General features: G+C 50.0%; 1 protein-coding gene across 1 annotated transcript in view; it reads right to left on the bottom strand.

Moving 5' to 3' along the window:
- The window catches only part of LRRC75B (leucine rich repeat containing 75B), a 33,495-nt gene that overhangs the window by 8,495 nt on the left and 659 nt on the right, over positions 1-24,341 (bottom strand). The window contains exons 3-4 of the mRNA XM_024198037.1: positions 17,615-17,743; positions 9,664-9,776 (exon numbers count right to left, since the gene is read on the bottom strand). Coding sequence (XP_024053805.1) covers positions 9,664-9,776; positions 17,615-17,743 — 242 coding nt within the window. The remainder of the gene's footprint in view (positions 1-9,663; positions 9,777-17,614; positions 17,744-24,341) is intronic.

The raw sequence follows: 24,341 nt of genomic DNA, 5'->3' as shown, positions 1-24,341 counted from the left end.
TATTGGAGATGCACTGGGGGAAGAGCACTGGAATATCCGTGCAGGTGGCTGTTCCAGCCCCACACCCCTCCTAACCCAGACTGCATGGTGCTTCTAAATTAACAAAGCCTTGAAACCTCTGAAAACAGTAATGAATAACATGAGAAAATTCCACATCTGTCAAACTGCTCTCTCGGTGGCGCTCTTATCACCCAACATCCCCCGGTACAAACCTCCGGGAGAAAAATAATTTCTTGATCTATTGCTCTTCTTACCATAACTTTCAATTTAACCACCAACTGAAGCTAGAGTTACACAATGCCCTTGAATATATTACCCGCACTCAGTGCTAGTGATAACACAGGCTGTACAAACACGTTGCTATGGAGGGATTTGTACTGGGTTATAGCACGTCCCATTCTTCGGCGGTTGAGCTGAGCTGTCTCGTTGTGGTTCGGTAAGGCCGGGCTTTTCCCTGGTGGTGGAATCTAGTGCTGCAGAATCTAAGCTTTCCGTTAAAAACAGCAGCAACCTTCCAAAGGCTCTAACGCTCATGGTGGCAAAGAGACACCTTCAAAATGTGACTCCGATGTAAACGGATGCAGTGCTGTCTGGAAGTCGGGGAGAAGTGCGAACCAGACAATAGGTCTAGGAGACGTATGAACAATCCCATGACATTGCTAGGATTTTGCCGCTCTGAAGCCTAACGATGACAATTCAAATGTGAACAGTGGTAATGATTTCACTGCGGATTAAGGCATGGAAGAAAGCAGAGGGACACTCGTGTTACAAAGCTCTACACGAGCTGTTGTGAGTTGGAACTCAAACTGATGTCATGGGTGGGGGGTGGACCCTGGAAGAGTACCACCACCCCCAGTGTGACCCCCGATATTCTTCATGTACTAAAAGCATAATAATAATTGGAACACTTACTGGGCCTGGATCTGACCTCCCATATACCAGCTATACACCACTGCCATGCCATTGATGGCAGTGGAATTACTCCTGATTTACACCCGCATGAGTGAAAGCAGCATTAAGGCCGTTACCTTGCAGTGAAGCAAACCTGGCTAAACATGAGATGGGCAGGATCACATGTCATGGCTACTCTCTCAGCTGGGTGAAACGGCACAGGCCCATGTGCTGCTAACCATTCCCTGAGTCGGGCAGGCTGCCACCCGCCGCAGCAAGTGTCTATGTCCCACTGGAGTGGGAGGTGGGGACCTTCACCCAGCAATTTCCATAACTGCTTCACCAAGCACATAACCAAGATGTGACACATGACATGAAGAATGGGCGGGGCATCCCCCATGGTGTCATACAGATATCAGCTGCTGCTGAGAGGCCTTTGGACTGAAGTGAGCACTCCGCTTCTGTGTTTCTCTATCTACTATGCCGCAGGCTGGGGGAGCGCAACAGGTAAAGCCATGGGCCCTGCTCCTGAGTGCTGACCACGCCCACTGACTCAGGGTCAGCTAGCGCATTACAAGCACCGTCCGTTAGCTGACCTCTAGATGACAGAGCACTGTCATTGCGTTTAATTATCTACTTTAGCACCTATGGCTATGCAGGATTTCACAGCAATGCCTTAGAAGAGAAGGCATTTACCCCACAGAGCAGAGCACTGTGTCCATCCATTGTATGGCCCACAGCACGTTGGCTCATGGCTAGGGCCTACCAAATTCACGGTCCATTTTGGTCAATTTCACAGTCATAAGATTTTTTAAATTGTAAACTTCATGATTTCAGCAATTTAACTCTGAAATTTCAGGGTGCTGTATTCGTAGGGGTGCTGCCACAAAAGGAGTTGTGGGGGGTCACAAGGTTATTATAGGGGGTGGGGGTGGTACTGCTACCCTTACTTCTGTGCTGCTGCTGGCGACAGCGCTGCCTTCAGAGCTGGGCAGCTGGAGAGTGGCAGCTGCTGGCCGGGATCCCAGCTCTGAAGGCAGAGCCGCCGCCAGCAGCAGCACAGAAAGAAGGATGGCCTGGTATGGTATTGCCACCCTTACTTCTGCGCTGCTGCCTGCAGAGCTGGGCCCCTGGTCAGCAGCTGCCACTTTCCGGCCACCCAGCTCTGCAGGCAGCAGTAAGGGCTGCATGGCATGGTATTGCCACCCTTGTGCGCTGCTGCTGGCGGGGCGCTGCCTTCAGAGCTGGGCGCCTGGCCAACAGCCGTCGCTCTTCAGCCGCCCCGACCCCCCCTAAAATAACTGTGACCCCCCTGAAACTCTCTTTTGGGTCAGGACTCCCACTTTGAGAAACACTGGTCTCCCCCATGAAATCTGTGTAGCACAGGGTAAAAGCACACAAAAGACCAGATTTCACGGGGGAGACCAGATTTCACAGTCCGTGACATGTTTTTCATGGCCGTGAATTTGGTAGGACCCTACTCATAGCTACAGCTCATGTTTGACCAGGTGAGTGTGCTTTATGTCACAACATGGGGCTCCCACGGGAGTCAATGGGAGCTTTGCCTTTGACTTCACTGGGAGCAGGATTTGGTCCTTAAGGAAGATGAAGTCCAGACTGAGAAACGTAAAGCTCCGACGCTCCTTGCATGACAGAGGTACTTTACTAACATAGTATGTTAGCATAAGTATTTCACTGGGTTTTACAACGGCATGCTTGATAGCCTGGGTAACGTCTCACTGTTCCTGCGAGGTAGAAGTCTGATCCATACAAAGAAGGATTAAACGCTCCCAGCCTTGCTGTACTGAAATGGTCTAAAAAGATACTTCCCCGTTACCTTTGGATTTCCTGGTAGTTCAGTGTGTGATTTACTGGGCAGTTTGGAGTGTTTGAGGACAGGACTGTACCTGGTTCCATTCCGACCCATTGGTTTTCTCCTGGAGATGAAAGGCTGGTGCATGGACCCCCTGGAATGTGGCAACCTCCATTTCATTTCCCCTCCCCCCACATAACTATATTTCCATAACAGCCCAAACATAATTAATACCTGGCAGATGCTCCCAGTTCTCTCCATGGCAGGGCTTGTTAATGATCTTCCGGGCCCATCTGACTTGCTGCCAGAAAGCGGAAATCGCATTTCAGAAGAGAACGGGGTGTTCTGCGTCTGCTCCATGACAACCAGCAGCCAAAGAGGGCAGGGGACGGGGAAGGCAAGAGGAGAGCTCATCCCTGAATGTGCTTTCCCTGCCCTGATCTTTCCCAGCTGCCCTGGGATCTGCCTTTGAACTTGATTCAATAGAAGCTGACACTTCCCCCATTTTGTTCAGTGCAGCCATATGGTAGGAAGGGCTTATGGCACCAGGAATACACTGCAGAGGGGCAGATTCTGCACTGAGGGGGTGACAACGCTACCAGCAGCATGAGGGAGGGAGTGGAGCATTAGGTAGGGTTTTACATGCACTCTGCACAGCTGGAAATGACCAGGCAATGGGGAACCAGGCCCGAGGTCTGAAAGGGAAGTGGGTATTTCTAAGTCTCCTGCTCCTGGCACTGTCTGTTTTGCTGAAGTGAGCTCGGACCCCAGCTCCAGGGGAGTCTGCTGGCACAGTCTGCAAACCGGTTTCTATCCAGCGTCAACACCGGTTTAAACACCTGAAGTAAAAGCTCCTTGTTTGAGAGTCTGTCAGTTATTTCATGCCTCCTGGCTTGGCCCAGAGGCTGGAGAGCCTGGAGCTAAATCAGCCCTGATTACAGGATGAGCCCCACCTGAGAGGAATCAGATGAGTGCAGTATGCAAGGAGCAGGAAGTTGCAGTGAAGGGGGTACGCTCAGGATGCTGTAGCAGAGTCTGTAGGGCCTGAGGAAAGCTCTTTAGGCGGGGAGGCCTGTGAGAAGGAAGAAAAACCTTGGGTGGTGTGGACTTGGGAATGGACTTTGGCTTGGGGTTTTATTTACAGTTTATTTGATATTAATAAGTCTAGTCCCCAAAGAGGGGTCTCTCTGGACCAAGAAAAAACTGTAAGTTTATTTGAAAAAACCAGGTGTTTATTTGAACGGCCCAAGAGAGGAAACTGAGGCAGGCTGCCTCTCATGTGGCCCTAAGCCATGAGGGGATGCAGAGGAGGCAACCAGCCTGGTTAAAACTGGTGTAGCCAGCAGGATCCTCCAGGGCCCCTCCTATCAAGGAGAGAAACTGAAGGTGTGGGACAAGTTGAATGGAAGAAGTCGTTTGTTGGCAGACCAGCCGCAATGGATGCAGGCAGTTCCTCAGCGGGAGCAGAAGGCACAGTGAGCCATGCAGCAGAAGGTACAGATGGTGGGGCTGGGGGCCCAGATGCCTGGGAGGGCAGGGACCTGGAGTAAGGGTCCACCCAAGTGTTTTAGAGGTGGAAAGGCCGGGCACGTTAAGAGGGCCTGCCCCTTGAATATTGAGGTCTGGGGGGAGGGATAGCTCAGTGGTTTGAGCATTGGCCTGCTAAACCCAGGGTTGTGAGTTCAATCCTTGAGGGGGCCACTTAGGGATCTGGGGCAAAATCAGTACTTGGTCCTGCTAGTGAAGGCAGGGGGCTGGACTTGATGACCTTTCAAGGTCCCTTCCAGTTCTAGGAGATGGGATATCTCCATTAAAACTGAGAGGGCGAGTCAAAGAGGAACAGTCTGTGTGTTTCCAGAAGGGTGTTGGCCCTGGCTGCTGGAGGTGAGGGAAACAAGTGAGGTGGTGCTGGCCACAGTGATCCCTACTGTGACTGAGCGGAGGAAGGAAACAAAGCCCCCGTTGGCTGTTGGGAAAACATGACCCAAATGTGGGGTGGTGACAGAATGGCAGAGTTGTGTTCGTGTTCGGGAGAGGGGGCCAACACTGAGGCTGCAGAGAAAGTGGACATTGCAGCCAGGGCAGCACCTCTTACAATGAAACTGCAGGTTCAATAGCAAGGATTTTTAAGGCGTCTGTAAACTCAAGGGTCATGGCCTCTGGTTGGAGACTTGTAAATATAGTGCCTATATTTAAGAAGCGAGAGGGAGGGAAGTGAGCTAGGAAACTACAGGCCTGTTAGTTTGACCTCAGTTGTATGCAAGGTCCTGGAACAAACTCTGAAAGAGCAAATCGTTAAGGACATAGAGGTAAATAGTAATTGGGATAAAATACAACATGGTTTTACCAAAGGTAGAACGTGCCAAACCAAGCTGATCTTTCTTTGAGACGATAACTGCATTTCTAGACAAAGGAAACGCAGTAGATCTAATTTACCTGGATTTCTGTAAGGCATTTAATACAGTTCTGCATGGGATATTATTAGTTAAATTAGAGACGATGGGGGATTAACATGAGCCTTGAAAGGTGGGTAAGGAACAGGTTAAAGGGGAGACAACAGTGGGTCATACTGAAAAGTGAACTGTCAGGTTGGAGGGCACTCACTAGTGGAGTTCCTCAAGGATCGGTCTTGGGACCAATCTGATTTAAAACTTTCATTAGTGACCTTGATGCACAAAGTGTGTGAGCTAATAAAATGTACGGATGACACAAAGTTGAGAGGTATTGCCGATACGGAGGAGGACCAGAACATCATGCATGAAGATTTAGATGACCTTGAAAACTGGAGCAATAGAAATGGGATGAAATGTAATAGTGCAAAGTGTAAGGTCATACATTTAGAGACTAACAACAAGAATTTTTGCTTTAAGCTGGAGACATATCAGTTGGAAACAAGAGGTGAGGAGAAAGGCCAGGGTATTGGTCAGTCACAGGATGACTATGAGCCGCCAATGTGATGCATTAGCCTTTTTCATGGCTGCAATCCTAGGATGTATCAGGGAAGTGCTATCACCATTATACAAGGCACTGGTGAGACCTCATCTGGAATACTGTGTGTAATTCTGATCTTCCAGTTTGAATTCATCCTCCTTAGACATGGAACAGGTGCAGAGAAGGGCTACTAGAATGTCCAGAAGAATGGAGAACCTACCTTACTAGAGGGGACTCAAAGAGCTTGGCTTGTTTATCCTAACCAAATGAAGGCTAAGGGGAGATATGATTGCCCTCTATAAACACATCAGAGGGATAAACACCAAGAAGGGAGAGGAGTTATTTAAGTTAAGGGCCAATGTTGGCACACGAACAAATGGATATAAACTGGCCATAAATATGTTGTTAAGCTTGAAATTAGATGAAGGTTTTTTAACCATCAGAGGAGTCAAGCTCTGGTACAGCCTTCCAAGGGGAGATGTGGGGACAAAAAAAAATTTAACTTATTTCAAGACTGAGCTTCATAAATTCATGGAGTGGGTGGTATGATGAGATTGGCTATAATGGCATATGGCCCGTCCATGACTACTATTAGCAAATATCTCCATTGGCTAGAGCTGGCACACTAGATGCGGAGGGCTCTGAGTTGCTACAGAGAATTCTTTCCCAGGTGTCTGGCTGGTGGGGGTCTCCCACAAGCTCAGGGTCTAATTGATCACCATATTTTGGGTCATGAAGGAATTTTCTCCTAGGTCAGGGTGGCAGAGACCTGGGGGGTGGGTGTTGCCCTCCTCTACAGCTGGAGCATGGGTCACTTGCTGGTGTGAACTGGAGTAAATGGTGGATTCTCTGTAACTTGAAGTCTTTTAAATCAGGATATGAGGACTTCAGTAACTCAGCTGGAGGTTATGGGTCTATGATAGGAGTGGATGGGTGAGGTTCTGTGGCTGTGCTGTGCAGGTCGTCAGACTAGATGATTGTGATGGTCCCTTCTGGTCCCTTAAAGTCTGAGTCTGTGCAATGCAGCGCTGGCAGGAGGGGCTAGAGAAAGTCTGACCTCTCCGGCAGAGAAGCCAACAGAAATTGGCTGCATTGGAAGAAGCCAAGGAGCTGGCCCTGAGGGGAAAAGAGCGAACTTGAAGGAGAGCTAGAGGGTTTGCAGATGGAAAACAGTCCGGCAAGCTGTGAAGACCTCAGTAATTAGGGAAGAAAAGACGAAAAATTCCCTCAAGTAGAAGTTGCCCTGGGGTGGGCAAGGTTTTCAGTGCGGGGTTGGGTATGTAACAGGGTGGCTTACTCCAGGGCTGGCTTAGCTCCATGCTCTCTAGCCGATGATTACAGGATGAGCCCCACCTGAAGGGAATTGGGTGATTCCAGTATCAAAGGAGCAGGAAGTTGCAGTGAGGAGGGAGAGGGACGGGGCTGCGCTGGAAGCTGTAGCAGAGTCTCCAGGCAGGGTGGCCTGGGAGGATGAAGAGAAATCTTGGGTTCTGTGCACTTCTGAATGGACTTTGTTTTGGGGTTTGAAGTTATTGTCAGTGTATTTTGTATTAATAAGCCCGGTCTCCCAGGAGGGGTGTATTTCACCTAAGGAAAAAAAAATGAAGTGAACTTTATTTGAGTAATCTGGAGGGGAAACTGAGGAAGGCTGCCTGTAGTGTGACCCTAACACCACCTAGCTATACCTGATTGCAAGGTAGCGCTGCCCATTTCGGACCTACATACATTTCCCTCCATCATACACAATCTAGCTGTTGTCTCATTGCTTATTCCTGTGTGTTACTGACCACAGAAGTGCTGCAGCTGGAAATGGAGGCTGTGGAAAACGTCAAGGCCTGCAGCTATGTTTGGGCTTGGATCCTCCAGGTGACCATGCCTCTTGGGAGATTTTAAAGCCCCATTTACAGCTGTTGTTGTTGTTGTTGTTGTTCTAATTTCAAACCTGGGTTGTATGTAACTGCAGACTTGTACAAGATTCACTGCCCCTGCTCTGTTCGTCCTGTTCTGCGATGCTGTATCGGATGGGATGGTGCATTTTCCCAGTTATAATCCTTGTAGAATTCCAACAGAGCCGAATCAAGCGCTGATGTTGGAGTCTAACGAGGAAACAGCTTCATTGTGTCTCAAAACTGGGGCTCAGGGGAGGTTTCACACTGATATGTAGAACCAGGCCAGACACACCAGGTTTCAGATTCCTCTCCAAAGTTTTTTTTGCACTGGAATCTGGCCAGTCTGCCCCTCCATAGGCCCCTCCAACTCCACCTGACCCATAACAGCCCCCATTGGCACCTTCACTGACCTTTAGGTCTCTTCAGGGTAATGGCAGTGGCCTGCTACTCAAAAGTGGTTTGGGGAGACAGCTAGCCTCCTCCCTCCCCCTCTACCTCTTCAGGTGGTTCCCCAATTCCAAGACCATGCGTATATCTTCTGTAGCCTTTCAGTGCAGACACTCACTACCGTGCCAAGGGTTGTTCTTCCATTTGTGTAGGTCATCCACCTCCCCGAGCAGCTGTAGCTAGGCTGACGGAAGAATTCTTCCATCAAACCTAGCCCCGTCTACACTGGGCGTTAGGTTGGCAGAGCTACATCTCAGGGGTGTGGATTTTTCATACCCCTGAGCAAGACAGCTATGCTGATGGTAAACTTCCAGTGTATACCAGCCCCCAGTTTGCTGTGAACTAAATGTTAGGCTAAAAACCACAACCGCGTCAAAAAGTGGGGTTTCCATGTTTAACTCTGGTTCTTCACGTTAAACTACAACGGGTAACGGAAAGCTGCCATTTAGTGCTCCGTAGTGGGATATATTTTTCATTCATGTTTCGGAGTTTGGAAAATCAAACATCTTTCCTAAATTGAGGTCAACTTAGCCCTGTCTTTTGACTAATGCTGAAGTCACTTGGTGCCATGCGAATGTGGCAGAAGCCAGCCCAGGCTCCTTTTATTTATTTGTCTTTTCCTCGGCATCCCGAATGATTGATATCAGGGCATGGCTCTGACACCAGGGTGAGCGGTGAAGTGGTGGGTTCTCTTAACGTCTGGAGACAAACCTTATCGGGTTAGGAAAGCTCTCAGGAGCCTCGAGATGTTACTAGGATAGGGAGCCCTTTACGGTGAAGCTGTTGGTTTAAATTCTGCCTGGAACAGCTGTAGCTAGAAGTTGTTGCTGTCTGATGGCTCTTTGGTGGCCCATGTGAAATGAGTTTGGTGGTGTTAGTCCCCTTCCCCAAGTGTAAGTGTCCACAGCATGTCTCAGACACCTATTCCCTGGCATCAGTGCTTAGATACCAATGGGAGCAGACACCTTTAGAAATACTGAGAGAGATCACACAAGTCCACTACCAAAAAATGGCATTACCTGGCTACCCTGTCTCAGCAGAGCACTAGAAGCTGGTCTTGGAAAGTCATGTGCAGTCCCAACAGGGTGCCATGGTTACTCCGTGGCAGACTGTGTAAATCGGGAGTAACTTTACTGAAATGGATGGAGTTGCAGAGGGGTAAAGCTGCTGTAACCAAGATCAGAATCGGAATAGCTTGTGGCCAGCTATTCCTGAGCTGCAGTGCAGCGGAGGATGTCACGTCAGTCCCCAGGGCTGCCCGTCTCGCACCTTTCACCAACACCGAATTCATGCAAAGTTACAGTCCTGGAGCTTTCACACACACCCATCCTCCAGGAAGCGTTGTCTGTACTGCAGGAACTCAGGAGTTATTGGATGGAATTCCCCCTGGGCGGCTGTGGGAACTTTAAGGCCTAAGGGGCCGTAAAGAAATAACAACAAATGAAGCCTGCGAGGTCATCATAAATTGGCCATGAACAATTTGTCTGAGGTACCTTTAAGAGATCCAAATCAAATGAAGCATTCAGTAGCCACCCAAGTGTTTTCAATGTGGTTTTTCTCTTGGCTCGTGAGGGTGCAGAGAGGGCTGGGCTAGCACACACCGTGGCAGTGAACAGAGGCCTCTCCCAGCTGGTTGTGACCGAGCAGATCCCCTCCTAACCTCCCCTTCCCTTTCCCAGCTGAGCTGCTCACCATGCTTGGGACTTCCTGCGGGGCATGCCGTGCCTGTGCCACGTGGAGTGAGGGCTCAAGTGGTAAATCAGCTGCCTGCAGATCCTGTCCGCGGACTTCCAGGGGTCGTATTCCTGGAAACAAAGGGACAGCTCAGCCTCCTGCTCCGCGACTCTGGCGCATCCTGGAAACACTCCTGGGCCACCAGGAGAACGCGGAACCTCTAGAGAGCCTCCGAGAGGACAGATGGGATGGGGAGGTGAGATAGAGACAGGAACAAGAGAGAGGGGTAAAAGCAAAGATGGGGCAGTGGACTGGGGCAACAGGAGGTGAGGTAACGGGCAGGGGAAAGGGAGTGGGAAACAGAAGAGTGAAAGGAGGAATGTGAAAGGGGGAAGCAAAGGGAAGGGGACAGAGCACTAGTGACAGGAACTCCAGAGCTGGGAGTTCGGCTTAGGAAAGGGAACGCCCCCGCCCCACCCTCAAATCTGGAGAGAAGGCTTGTGGCTCCTCCCCTCAGGTCAGGCTTGAGACCACTGTAAACTCTCTCTGCAGTGCCTCAGGGGTGCCTATGGTTCCCTACAGCACGTGGCCCGGGGGAGCAAGGCTGGGAGTCACCCTCTTGTCAGGGGCTTCCTGCCCAGCAGGGATCTGTTTTAACGCTCTGATCGATAGTTCCTGCTCTGGCTGTGGAGTGCGGGTGGGTATTTATATTTTAACCCCTGGGCGTGCTCTGGGATGGGGGGATTGTTGGATTTTGCCCTCTTCAGACTGGGAGGGAAACGTAGCAACTTAACTACAGCTCTATACATGAAGCCTTCTCGTCCCTTGCCATCCATGGAAAATATTTGCGCCTTCAAACACTGCACAGGCTAGAAGATCTGGAATTGAACAGCTCTGGAATCCAGCCAGTTCCCTGCTCCCAGGTGATCCTGTATCACTGGCTTGTCCCACCCCCACTTTAACATTGCACCTGAAAACGTGCAAAAACGTACACAAAGTTCAGGCTAAAGACTTACTAGGAGACGATAAAATCCCATTCCCCGGTCACATCATTCACTGTAGCCCTCCAAGGGTCTCCATCTCGAACATGCCACAGCATATGACATTACTCACACCAGAAAAACAGCATATGCTACTGGCTACACAATATAGTTAAAACTATAAATGGGCAAGCTCAGTCTCCATTTATGGAACCCCGCAACAGCTTATGATCAACATGTTTCAGGGCAACAAACAGAACTGTATATTAACTTATTCTTCTACTCCACCACCCGCTGAGAAAGCATACAGAGCTGTGACCTCACTGAATGGGCCGTGGGAACGGAACTCTGCAATCAGCACAATACATCCAACAGCACGGATCCATGGCGGAGCAGAACAATGGGGAGATGGTCAGGCTGGGGGGATGGAAAATGGTTTTTCAACTAAATGGAAACTTTCACCAGAGAAATTCCCTTTTCATTGAAAACTTGGAGGCTTTATAGAAGAGCCAAAAAATTTCCATTTTTGACAACCAAAAAATGAAAAACATTGGTTTTCCTGAGGCCGAAATTGGGGAAACTTTTTTCAGGTTTTGGTTGCCCAAAACCCCCACAATTTTGGTGTTTGGGATTTTCTGTGAAAACATGACAAATTTCAAAGAAAACTGTTTTCCTGACCTGTTCCAGGGAGTATAACTTGGGGCTGGGGTGGGGAAAGGCATTAGCCGAGCTCCCCTGTGGAGACACTTTCAAAATATAACTCTTTTTGAACGTGTTTTATTCTTTCTTTTTGTATAAGAAGCCATCCTAGAGCGCAGAGTCTCACACTAAGCCCTTTGTGATGGGATGAACCATTCTGAGACTTGAGCAGCGTGTGGAGAGGGATTCTTAGCAAGGGCTTTTCAGAATGAAATCTGTGAAGAACCCCTGCCCAAGACGGTCCATCCCGACAGGCTGAGTGCTCCAGGGGAAGGGATTGCTTACGATCTCTGTGAGTACTGGATACCCATGGTGGAACGCCACGGTGATTAGATTGTAAGGCCCAAATTTGTAACGGCATGTGGATGTTTCTCTGCTCAGTGTCTGCAAGGCCCAAATGACATAGATGGCGAACTCCCCTTTTGAGAAGTGATTCAGGGCTTTGAAAGTCAATGGGACTCAGGCTTCTATGAGACTGAGGCTTGGTCTACACTATCAGTTTATGGTGGGATAACTATGTTCCGAAAATCCACACCCCTGACCAACCTAGTTATACTTCCCTAGCCCCCCATGTATACAGCATTGTCAACGGGAGGGCTTCTCCTGTCAACATAGCTACTGCCTCTCGTGGAGGCGGAGTCCCTCCGCCGATGGGAGCAGCTCTCCCGTTGGCATAGACGGCATCTTCCCTAAATGCTACAGCTGCGCCACTGCAGCACTGTAAGCGTAGACAAGCCCTTAGGCTCCTAAGTTACTTAGGCCTTGCCATGTTGAGCAGAGCAACACCTAAATAAATTAAAAATCTGGGCCCAAGCTCCTCAGAGCGAGGATCTTGCCTTATTTTACTGTCTCTAGAGCAGTGGTTCCCAAACTTGTTCCGCCGCTTGTGCAGGGAAAGCCCCTGGCGGGTCGGGCCAGTTTGTTTACCTGCCGCATCCGCAGGTTCGGCCGATCGTGGCTCCCAGTGGCCGCGGGTAGCTGCTCCAGGCCAATGGGGGCGGCGGGAAGCGGCGCGGGCCGAAGGACATACTGGCCACCGCTTCCAGCAGCTCCCATTGGCTTGGAGCAGCGAACCGTGGCCAGTGGGAGCCGCCATCAGCCGGACCTGTGGATGCGGCAGGTAAACAAACCGGCCCGGCCCGCCAGGGGCTTTCCCCGCATAAGCGGCGGAACAAGTTTGGGAACCACTGCTCTAGAGAATCAGGCACATCTGGTAGTAACTAAATAATAAATGGCACCCATCAGGCTGGCTGTGCTAGGAGTGACTCAGAACAGGGAGGCTGTTTGCAAAACACCAGGGTATGAAGACCGTAAATAATTAAACTGGGCCCTGCCCATGGAAGCTGGAGACAGACTCTCGGGGCCTGATTCTCCATTGCCAGGTAGGTGGTGGAGTTGCTGACATCAGGGCAAAGTGGTTGTAAGATGCTCCCACTGATTAAATAGTGTGTTATCCCCCACTTTGTACAGGTGACCAAGGTGCACGGCAGTGGCGAATCGATCCCTGTGAGTGTTCCCAGCACACAGGGACTGTGCCATATCCCTGTCCTGGCACAGCCACTCTAGCCCTGTCAAACTCCACCCTCCCAGCTGCGCTCGGCAGGTTTTGTGTTTGTTTTAAATGGGAGGATCATAGAGCTTTGGTTTCTGCAGCATCACTGAGGACCAGATTCTGCCCAGCCTTGGGGCAAGGAGCTACCCCCACCCCTGAACACCTGTGCAGAGGCTGGCCAGCATCCCACCTAGTGCCCATGTCAAGCAGTAGCTATCTGAAAAGAGCTGGGGGGGGAGGAGGGCCCATGGCCCTGTTTCTGTCCCCACCCCCTACCTTGGCATTGGCTTGTGGAGGTGCTGTGGTGTGGAGTGAAAAGCATACTGCACCCCTTTCCAAGGGAAGCAGGGCTACCGCCCTGATCTATGAACCGTGGAAACCTGCAGGAGGAATTCTGGGTCCAGCAATGCAACCCCTTTGCAGCCCTCTCTGGTGCCCTGAGTGTGACTGTCTGCATGGGGAATGCAAGGCAGAGGTTTGCAGGATATTTGCAGTAACTGCCCACAACAGAGTTGGGTGAGAGAGAAGAGGGGGCAAGCAGTAGAAGATTTCCACCTCCGCCCACCTGTCTGTCTCCTGCACAGAGGCATCTGTCTGACAGGGCAATTTCCTGCAATATCTTAGGAAGACCTTACTGTATTACATACAATCCTGACCCACAATGATACATAAAAGTAACCTCTCGGGGGGCAGATGTGACAGATGAGAGACATGGGAATTCAAAAGACTGTACTACAAATGTGCCAGACAAATCTGGACTTTTTGGACAATAAGTGGAAAGAGGATTTCCTGGGGAATTCCTAGGGTGAGGTGAATGCAAATTTCTCATTTCAATTATGCAAAAACTCAGCCTTTCAAAGCTGTGCCCTGAGGAGAGGGTCCCTGTCTGATGATTACCTTTTACACAAGGCCAAGATCAGCTCAGGCCTTTGTATAAAGAAATGGCTGATCTGCGCAGTGTCTGGTCCGGTGCTGGATTTATGACAGATGAACTTGTAACCAGTTGTGGGGTTTGAAGGACTAAAACCTACCAGAGCCACAGGTTGATTTGAAGTGATTTCTGCTAAACTTTCTAGTGTGTCTTTATTGTTGCAATGCTTTCACCTTAAGAATAAAGGTGCTTGCTTGGAAGGAGCTGTATGGTAACTTATAACTTTGGGCAATACATGGGTCATAGCCCTCAGAGAAAAGCAAAGTGCAGGCACTGGCCTATTTGGACAGTCTGGCTTGCTGGGGATGTTGCAGTGTAATCCATGGAGCTTTGCAGCCTTAAAACCCCTGACAGGGGATGGAGTGAGACGTGGGTCTTCACCCAAGATAGGTGACAGCTACGAGCTGGAAGTCTAAAGCGCCTACCCTGGAAGGACCACAGAGGGGGAATATAGGTGCAGTCGCTCTGAACTGTGACAGTGTCATGGGAACATTGTGGGATTATCAGGGCCCAGTGCTCAGCAGCAGGTATGACGGGGAAGAGGGTGAACTACTGGCTGGTGGAGGCTGCACATTGCATAACAAATGGAATTGATTAAATGACTTGATTTTTACCCAGGGAACGGCAGGGGAGTGTGAGTGTGTGTGTGTGTGTGTGTGTGTGTGTACATGGGGCGTTGAGAGCTGCCTTCATCCCTTTGCTGCCCTCTTCATTAGTAATCATTGTAATGATCTAGGTTCAGGCCAATGTAGGACATTCCGCTTGAGTATGGACAGAGAAATTCCAGGATGACTGCCATAGTTTTACGCAGCCAGGCTAAAATTACCCGGATAGAATATTTCCCAATCCCTAAATCAGATTATTATTGTGATTTATCGTCGGTCCTTCAGGTACTGCAAGCTCAACAACCAGTACGCCTGTCCCATTGCCTCCCGCTGGGAGGGGCTGGAACTGGAGTATCTATGAGCTCCCCACGTTCCTGCCGTGACTTCTGCTCTGGGCCACTGGAAAGAGTCCTGCTGCGTTCCCCACAGGCAGTGGTCTGATGTCATTCCCTACAGTGATTCCCGCTGATACAAGATGGCACCGAAATAACTGAATTTGCTTGCTCGAGTTCTTCTTTGCACATGCTGCGGGATGAATGACGACGGGCAGAGCTGAAAGCGACGTGAGTGCTTAGAGAGGGCCAGGCTGAGACAGTGTCATCAGGTGAGGATTCCCAAATGTCTCTGTCTTGTCTGAAAAACCTTCACGGCTGCCTGGCTTCCCAGCCCTTAGCTGTGCGACTGCAACGCAGTGTGTGTAATTCGGAACTCTATGGGTAAAGTTGTCAATAATTACGCTAATTTCGTTCTTTATGGCAAGTGCTTGGAGCACCACGCTTCTGGGCACCGTAACTTTGCTAGGAAGCAGCTGAAGCATCCCAGCTCCCTCGGGACATGGGGCACGTGTAATGCCAGCATGTGGCTTTACAGCTATTGCCTACTGTGCCATTTACAGCCAACAGCTGGTCGGGGTGCACTGTGGACACCTGCTCTGCTGCAGCCCTCCCCATTGAATCCCACTCTGACTGGCAGGAGCCCTGCGGTTTAGGATGCCCCTGCTTGCGTCTCTGCAACCCGCTGCTGCGCTGGCTGGGATTGGGACCTACGCCGTCTCATACCATGTTACGTGTTTTCCAAGCTCCTTAGGCCTTTGTGTTTGCCTGCTTTCATTTTATAGCCTAGTGCAGTTTGCTGCAGCCGTTCCTACAGCTTAGACCCTGCCTCCGGATCCTTAGGTGTCCCTGTAACTAGAAACCTGATCTGATTTTAACTGAGATTGGAAATTGTGCACCGCCTTCCTATTACTTGCCTAATGTCTATAATCCAGAGTTTTGTGCTGCTGGGTACCCATATGGGAAACAGAAAGACGAGCTCAGCCACCCGCCTTGTTTCTATTTATCCCTTTATGTGCCTGGGGGTCTGATCCTGCGGGGTGCTGAGCCCCATCCCCTCCTCAACTTAGCTCCCATTGACTTCCAGGGCCACTGAGGTGCTTGGCATCTTCAGGGTGTGTAGCAGAGTGGAGGGGCATCGATTGCACTCTGTGTATCTACCTGCTAAGCAATAGGCCGGCAGAAGAAGGTAGCACCATATCCCCACCTCCCCTGGAAGGCAGTGTGCTTCGTGGGGTTGAAGAGGCAGTCAGCGTGAAGTAACTTAGAACTTTAAACCCTTTCATTGCAACCCCCCATTTTTAGATGCTTATAACCTTTGGAAAGAAATTACCCCCTGGGTGGGCATTTTTCATGCTGCTTCTCAGCCCGTGGGGGGTGTTTACGGTTTTCCCAACTGTTGGTTGGCTGATAGTGAGTTGGCTGATTGGAGGGGCAGGATGGGAGTGGAAGGCTTTCTGTGAGCTAATGGCCTACCACGGCTAACCCTTCCTGACCTGAGGAGCCTCCATGTCCCACTGACACCAATGGGACGTCTGACGAGGGAGGGTTTGCAGGGTCAGGCATTCAGGAAATGGTGCAAGTACCTTTTGGGGCTTGGATAACTGAACTGTCCCACGGGGGCTGGTAGGAAGAACACTGCCTTTGCCCATCCTGCATGCAGCAGGGTGTGACCCCCAGCACCGCTAACTGAGCTGAAGCAGCACCTTGCGCGCACGCTGGACGGGGTTTTCCTTAACAATGTAAGGCCCAAACTTGCGAAGTGCTGCGTGCCCTCCACTCCCACTCAGGTCACAGGGGCAGCCCGGCGCACTGCAGGAACAGGCTCTACTGGCCAGATTTTTAAAGGAGCTCAGCCCGCTTACTTGGGGACAGATTTTCAAAGAGCTCTAAACGGCTGGCGCTGGGCTCTTCTGAAGATCTGTCTCCGAGTGTCCTCATGGGAGACGCCGGGGGCGAAGCACTCCTTAAAATCTGGCTCTTTTTCAAATGAGGTTCGCTCCCATTTAAATATCTAGTCCAGTAGGTGGGTGCTGAGCCCTTGGAAATCTGGCCCTGAGCTCTTTCAATAACCTGGGGTCCCAAGAACCCACTCCTGCAAAGGAAGCTGGCTGACTTAAACGGGAGTCGTGCACACAGAGGGCTCGCAGGGTATCAATCTAGAGGTACCTGCGTTTAGCTAAACGTCTGACTGATTGCATGTGCGCACAGGAACACTGAATCTGCAGAGCCCCAGAGATATTCGGGAGATTGCAGAACTATAGCTGGAGCCCCACACATCTGCCTCTCACCACCCCACCGTACAATACATTGTTCAGTCTGATGTGCAGTCATTTGATTTTTCCTCCCCCTTAAATAAGGAACTCTAGAGTATCCTGCTGGCACTAATGCAGTGGTAGGATAGGCACACAAATCAGAGGGCTTCATCCTCCACTCCATTATACCAGTTTTACATGGATGTAGCTTATTTGTGTGGCCAGACCATGTTAGTGAATGCATGTCAAGGGCCCGCATGATGAACGCTGGCCTGTAATCACGGGTGGATTTCCTAGATGCACCTGCATTTGTCCACCCATTTGTACACAAACATCCATGCACATTGTGGCCGAGTTTACTATTGCTGTGGGAGGGAATTTCCTGACTTCTCTGCACTTAACACACACACTCTTATATAGAAGTCATTAAAAAAAGCATCATTAATCTATGGGATTATTTATGTGTCACTCCAAGGGAGTAGGTTAGCTGGTTCTAGAGAACTACAGATCCTAAGCCAAACCCAACGGAGATGGGAGTGGCATTGGTCAGTTCAATAAGCTCATTCCTGGGTCAACTTTTTCTCCCAAAGGGATCATTGTATTAATGGGCTTCACCTTTTTGGGGCACTGCAGATCTCTAGCGAGGTTCATCAGCAGGTCGTGGGAAATGGGGTCCACCAAGTTGAGGAAAGTAGCATTCTTGTAGAGCACTTCACTGAGGCACGTACCTTCCAATCCCAGGTCCTAGGAGAGAACCCAGGCAGTTAGACTCCATTCTTCAGGGCCCACTTACAGTTGCTACGTTTTTAAAAAAACATAGCGTGAAAGCCATAAAACAACCATGCTAGGGCCCAAGAAAAACAGATTGAGTAATGGAGGAGGCTGCCTAACAATGGTGGAGCAGAAATATATTGGATACAGGCACTATTGTGATGGGGGCCCTTTAAGTATCTGGATGAATGGCTGGATAAAACAGATTGAATGGACAGAGCTGGGTTGGTCTAGATCAGGGGTTCTCAAACTGGGGGTTGGGACTCCTTGGGGGTCACGAGGTTATTCCAGGGGGGGATCGTAAGCTGTCAGCCTCCACCCGAAACCCCGCTTTGCCTCCAGCATTTATAATGGTGTTAAATATATAAAAAGTGTTTTTAATTTATAAGGGGGGGTCAAACTCAGAGGCTTGCTATGTGAAAGGGGTCACCACTACAAAAGTTTGAGAACCACTGGTCTAGATTGGAGATTGTCTGTCTACCGTATGAGGGGTAGAAAAGGTTTCATTCTATTAGCCAAGGAAAGGTGAGTCACTCCATTCCCTGCGGGAGCCCACAGAAGCAGAGGCTATAGGCAAGCTCCCAGCTACTCCAGCTCTGCCCTGTCCCAGCAAGAGTCCCTGAGAGAGCTGACAGCTAGTTCAGCCGCAGCCCTTTCTGGGGGAGTGAGTGCCTGAGTCAGAGGCTGGACAGGGCTACCTAAGCAGCAGCAGTGAGATCCTTAAAACTGTAGTGCTGAATCTATTTGTAGTTTTGTCCCCTACAGCTCTCGCAGTATCAACGGGGAAGCAGCAGCCTGCTTCTCTCCTCTCAGCATCCCTGGCACAAGCCCTGGTCGGGACGATGGTCCCAAAGCTCACCTGTGGGCTTAGGGTATCCTGTGACGCTAACCAGGGACATCAGGAGAGCCTGGGAGACTGTTTGCAAACGAAAAGTCTCCTGGGTGGTGGTGGGGGTGACAGGATGAATCATGTGACGATCCACAGGACCAAGCTTTGGGAGGCTTTTCTATGCTAGGAGGGAAGGCGGAAGTCCCAAGGGAAACTCGGGTATGGCAAAGGTAAATAGAGATGCCATGAGGCACCGGGAAGGATGAGAAACTGAGGAGAAGAGAGGAAATCTGGCCAGGAAACAGAGGCACTCAGCAGAACATGCTCTGAGGAGGATGAAGGGAGGAGTGGCAGGGAGCTGACAGGGAAGGGGGAGGAATGAGAGAAGTCCCATGGGGGAGGGACGATGCTGGGGTTTGGTTCCATCGACATGGAGGATTCAGATGAAGGAATAAACAAGACATCTGCTCAATCTGAGCATTGCTGCCAGGAGACATGAGCCAGCAAATGGGTGTCCCATGTGCTCTCCTTACTCTGCTGAGTCTGTGCTTAATACAGCGCAGGGTGAAATCAGCAGCCCTGAAGGAAGGAGCTGTGTGCGTGCACGTCCCCAGGGGGACAGAGCCATGGGAGAACTGGTGTATCTTGACCCTAGACCGCAGCAAGAGAAAAAGCAACGCCCCTCCCCCACCCCCTCTCCCCAAGCGGAGAGCAGGATACAGAAGAGTCACTGGCTCCAAATCCAATGAAGAGAGGAAGACGAGATCACGTGCACTAGAGACGCAGTTGAGTGCATGTTAGCTCATCTTCTGTGCATCGATGATTCATACAGGAGTAGGATATCCCCAAGCAAACTGAGCAACATCATTTATGGGTCAACAACATAAGAATAAGCTGCCACACAGGGCTATTGATACGGACACCTAGGCACGGGCTAGGAACGCAGCAGAGCATCATGCCAGCACCTGGCTTGACCATAACACTTAGGGGAAGTTGGCACAGGCTCTGTAGTCCTTTTCTCACCCTCCTAAATACAGCGTGAAGTACAAAGCTGTGGGAAGGGGGGCATGGCTGGAAACACTGCGGCCGTAATAAACACTCACGTTCAGCAGCACCCTTTGGAGCTGTCCAGTTAAAGAGGAATCTGCATTCCTGGTGAGAGGCTTGGAAATAACGTAGCTGTAAATAGTCCCTTCAGATTGAGAACCGCTGGTGTAGACTATCAAACTGTAAGTCGGGACCCCATTTTAATGGGGTCGCCAGGGCTGGCTTAGACCTGCTGGGGCTTGGGGCTGAAGCCTGAGCCCCACTGCCCAGGGCCAAAGCCGAAGCCCAAGGGCTTCAGCCCTGGGTGGTGGGGCTTAGGTTACAGGCCCTCTGGCTGGGGCTGAAGCCCTTGGGCTTCGGCTTTGATCCATACCCTGCGCAGGGAAGTGGGGCTCGGGCTTTGGCTCCCCCACCCGGAGCAGTGGGAATCGGGCGGACTCAGGCTTCGGTCCCCCTCCTGGGGTCGTGTAGTAATTTTTGTTGTCACAAGGGGGTCGCGGTGCAATGAAGTTTGAGAACCTCTGGTCTATACGTTTTCAGCCCAGAAGCATTTGTTAGTCGAGCCTCACCCCTTGCCCCCTGAATATATTGTTTTAAAGAGTTTGGTTTGTGACTAGCAGACAGGACAGACCTATGGTTTTGACCCATTTACATTTTTATGTTCTATTAACTTAATTATAGTGGGCCTGATCCTTGGCTGGTGTCAATCCCTGTAGCTCACCTGGGCCCGATCCTCTGCTGGTGTAGACTGGGGCAGCTCCCCGACGTCAATGGAGCCATGCGCATTGACACCCGCAGAGGAGCTGGCTCCTGGTTTTTAAAATGGCAGCTTGCAGTGGCTAATGGAGCTGTCCCAGTGCTGACACCCAAAGCCCTGCTTGGCCTGTGTCATGGTAATGGAATAGAGCCAGTCAAAGCACTGCCCACCTCCCTGTGCACGTACTGGCCCTGAAAGTATAAAATTACAAAACTGCCAGGTAAACATCCAGGCGTAGAGCATGGCTGTCAGAAGCCTGCACTGGAGGCAGGAAGGGGTGGGCACACTGCAGCAGCAGGAGGAGAAATAATTACCCAGGAGGCTCTGGGGGGGAAGGCATCTGCTCCCTCTGCCCTGGCTCATCTCTGCTGCTCAGTGCCCGTGAGGGGGCGGTCACAGCCACCCCCTTGCCCTGTCCCCTTTGAGATGGCCAGCTCCAGCACCCCTGCTAGGCTCCTTGAGCTGCCCCATCTCCTTGCAGCCCAGCACAGGGACAGTTTTTGTAGTTCCAATATAGGGTCTGAAATGAAGTTGAACCCCTTAATAGTGGACAAGTGAATCTCCCTCCCTCCAAACAGCCGCCAGACCCCCACCTGTGCCCATCGCTCTGTGGCTCTTGCGTGCCTGTTGTTGTTAATGTAAGCCCGTCTGTATAATGTGGGATGTCCCGTGACAGACTGGAGCTGAGGGTTGTAATATACAAGGTAAGGAAGGTGGAAGCCGATGCTTCCATGTGCCACACCCATTCAGGGCAGGAAGAGAGGAACGGTTGGAAGGGCAAAGCAGAAGCTAAACGGCTAACAGGCTCATGAGACTCTCTTCAGTTAATTGCTGGCCAGGCAATTGTTTTGCCACCAATGCTACTGACCAAGCTAGGACGGCAATAATGCTATTTCTGTCCCATGGCCCTGTCGACGGTTAGCCACGGAACGGCACAATAACAATTCTACTAAATGAGATTACAAAGCACACCGAGCAGTAGGTAGTCGTTAGTATAAGTGTTCGCTGGATTCTCTCCACTTGATTCAGCCATGATAGTTACTATGTCCAATTTCTGTGTGTCCATCCACACAGCATGGGTGTGTGAGAATGAACCTGTATCCTTTACGGTAGGTTATTGCCCTAAGACACGAACAACTGGCAATCCTGAGACAGGGACCAGGGGAAAAAGTGAGGTAAAGGGAAATGTTAGTTAGTAACCGGCTCTTCTCAGATGAATTGCAGAAGTGGGAAGGATGGGGGACACGTGGCTTAGCATAGAGTTGACAACACTGTATTCAAAAATAAGGGACTGTATTCTTAGCACCCCCGCCCCACCCCTTCTCCCAATATTATTATTTATTTATTAATACTAAGCAGTGTTCACCTACGTTTGCCGGGGTATTTCTTGCTGCTGCTTGCAGCACTCAGCAACTCCTGATCTTGTTGTACAGAGATGAAGAAATAAGGGACGTCCCTTCTAATAAGGAACTATTGGCAGCCCTATAGCTGGACCCAAAAGAAACTGTCAGGCCATGTGCAAAGGAAGGTTTCAAAACGACCTTCCACTCCAGATGGCCCGATGACTCAACATGAAAATCCCAGCTGCCCTCTAATGACCCTTCTGGAGACTTCAAGATCTGAGAGGGGTTTAAATGTTTGTCTGGGTAAAAGATTCTGAGCACCATAGGAAATGACACTCTGTAATTCCAGCCTCTGGCAAAGCCTACAAAAGTCCCTTCTTGTCACATCACCGCATTTCAGAAGCAAGTTGCAGCCTATTTCTTCCCCCCCCACCCCCCGCAAGCTTCTTGGAATAATGTCTTTCATGCCCTCTTAGACCTCTGTTTGCATGAACCGCCCCTCCCCACCCCCACCCCACAGGATTTCTGTAGAACACGTCCTCAAAATGATTTAAAGTAAAGGAACGGAAATATTGTATTTATGCCAACACAAAGACGAATGTATTGAGCCCATATGTTAAGGAGGTAGGTGGTAGTGTAAATTCTACGGCAAAGGGGCACACTGAAATTAAGAAGCTACAATGTTAGGTCCCAATTCTGCAAATTCTTGCTCGTGAAAGTGCTATTTACTCATGTGAGTAATCCCTCGAGTAAGGTTACTCATGTGAGCAAATGTTGTAGAATGAAAAAAAATACTCTTTACACAATGAATCTATGGAACTCTCTGCTACAGGATAATTATTATATTGTAGTGCATAGAAGCCTTAAACGCATTAGTCTAGGCGCTGCACAAATATGACAGGTGGCCCCCGCCCTAAGAGTTTACACTTTAAGTAAGTTTACTAATCAGTCTTATGTTGCACGTTTCAAATGAGGATTAGACAATTATCTGAACAAGAATGACACCTACTAGGATAAGAAATTGTAAGGGCTTTCAGTCCTCAGAAGCTGCCCACCCATTGGGGTCAGGGAGAAGTGTCCCTCTATGGTACAGAATACAAACTTAGGTGCAGGGGGCGGCCCTTGTGCCTGCATTGATCCTGTCTGTCTGTGACGGGACACCAGAGTGGATGGACCTGTTCCAGGACAGTAATAGTTGTGTCCTTATGATCAATTTGGCACAGCATTGTCTGTATATTCCCTTTTATTTCCTGAATGGAGACAGACAAGAACAAGTTTGCCTGTGATCCACTGACCCGTTTACCTCTCCTTCCCTGACTAGGTTATACTCAAACAGACATTCAGTATCCAGGGCAGGGGCAGTCAATAGGCAGACCACGGGCCAAATCCAGATGTTTTTGGATGGACCCTGAAATCTTTACTTACTATTATCATTATTTTTGGTTTTGTATTTTCTCTGGAGTCTGGACCTTGACTTTACCTTGTTCATTTGGACCTTGACCCCCAAAAAAATAGACTACCCCGATCCAGAGCCTGCACCCAGGCTCCTCGGTAGCCCATTCTGATAGAATCAACAGGCAGTATTAATTTATGGAAGGGGGCTGACTCTCTCTCGTTAGTCTTTGGCATAAAATGGCCTTGATTAGTAGATAGCTTTCCAAGGTCCTTGCCTGGAGGAGTTTGGGTCATGGATTTTTGGCTCTAAAATCCCTAACTGCACAGATTCAGTTGTGTCCCCAGTGGTTACGGTCATTTAACTCCCACTCACCCCCGCTTTCTAAGGGATCTGGTTAAACTCGCCTCCTCCCCCACACCGAGACTTGGTAAGATGCTAGTGACGGATGCATGTCTCGATGTCTAGCCTTCAGTGCTCCCGTGCCTCTAGCCATCCTTCGTGCCACTAGTGATGTATGGAACAAAGAGGCTGCCTCCCTCTCCCCACGTCCACACCCAAAGTGGGATTGCTGACCCAGCATCTGCATGCCCTGCTAAAGCAGCACAAAGCGCCCAGCCCCTCACACACTCCCTTCCACTGAGCAATCACTGGAGGGCTGTGCACAAATCACCCCAGAAAGGGGCAAATCCGACCCCGCCTTGTAGCTCCGTGGGGAGAGCGTTTGGGGTCGAACACAGCAATGGGGAAAGCGGAAAGGATTCTGCTCCAAATCAGGAGCTTCCCTCTGTGAATAAGGGCCGCGACAGGCTCCGTTCACGGAGGCCGCTCTTGAACTCATTGCAAAAGGTACCATGTGAAAAACTCATTTCAAAATGAGGAAAAATCCGAATCCCTCTCCCCTCCTCATCTCCTATTCCTCTCACTGACAGGACCAACGGTTATTGTCTTGCCATAGCCCCAGTTACACCCAGTTCATAACAGCCCTTCCCAAGATTAACCCCTTCCCTGCTCTGTCATGTTGGAGTGGAATTGCTTTGTTTTTTAGCATCCCTTTCTTTGTTTTTGCATGCACCCGCTTGCACTGACACATTGCTTTTTCAGCACAATGTTTTTTTTCCTCCAAGCACTTCTTAACTGGCCTTGCTTACTTTCAAAATTGGTCTATTAGTTGCATGCATTTTCCACTGCTTTTTTTTTTT

This window comes from Terrapene carolina, unplaced genomic scaffold, assembly GCF_002925995.2.
Source record: "Terrapene carolina triunguis isolate 2854851 unplaced genomic scaffold, T_m_triunguis-2.0 Scaffold790, whole genome shotgun sequence".
Lineage (NCBI taxonomy): Eukaryota > Metazoa > Chordata > Testudines > Emydidae > Terrapene > Terrapene triunguis.
This window is presented reverse-complemented; position numbering and strand designations above follow the sequence as displayed.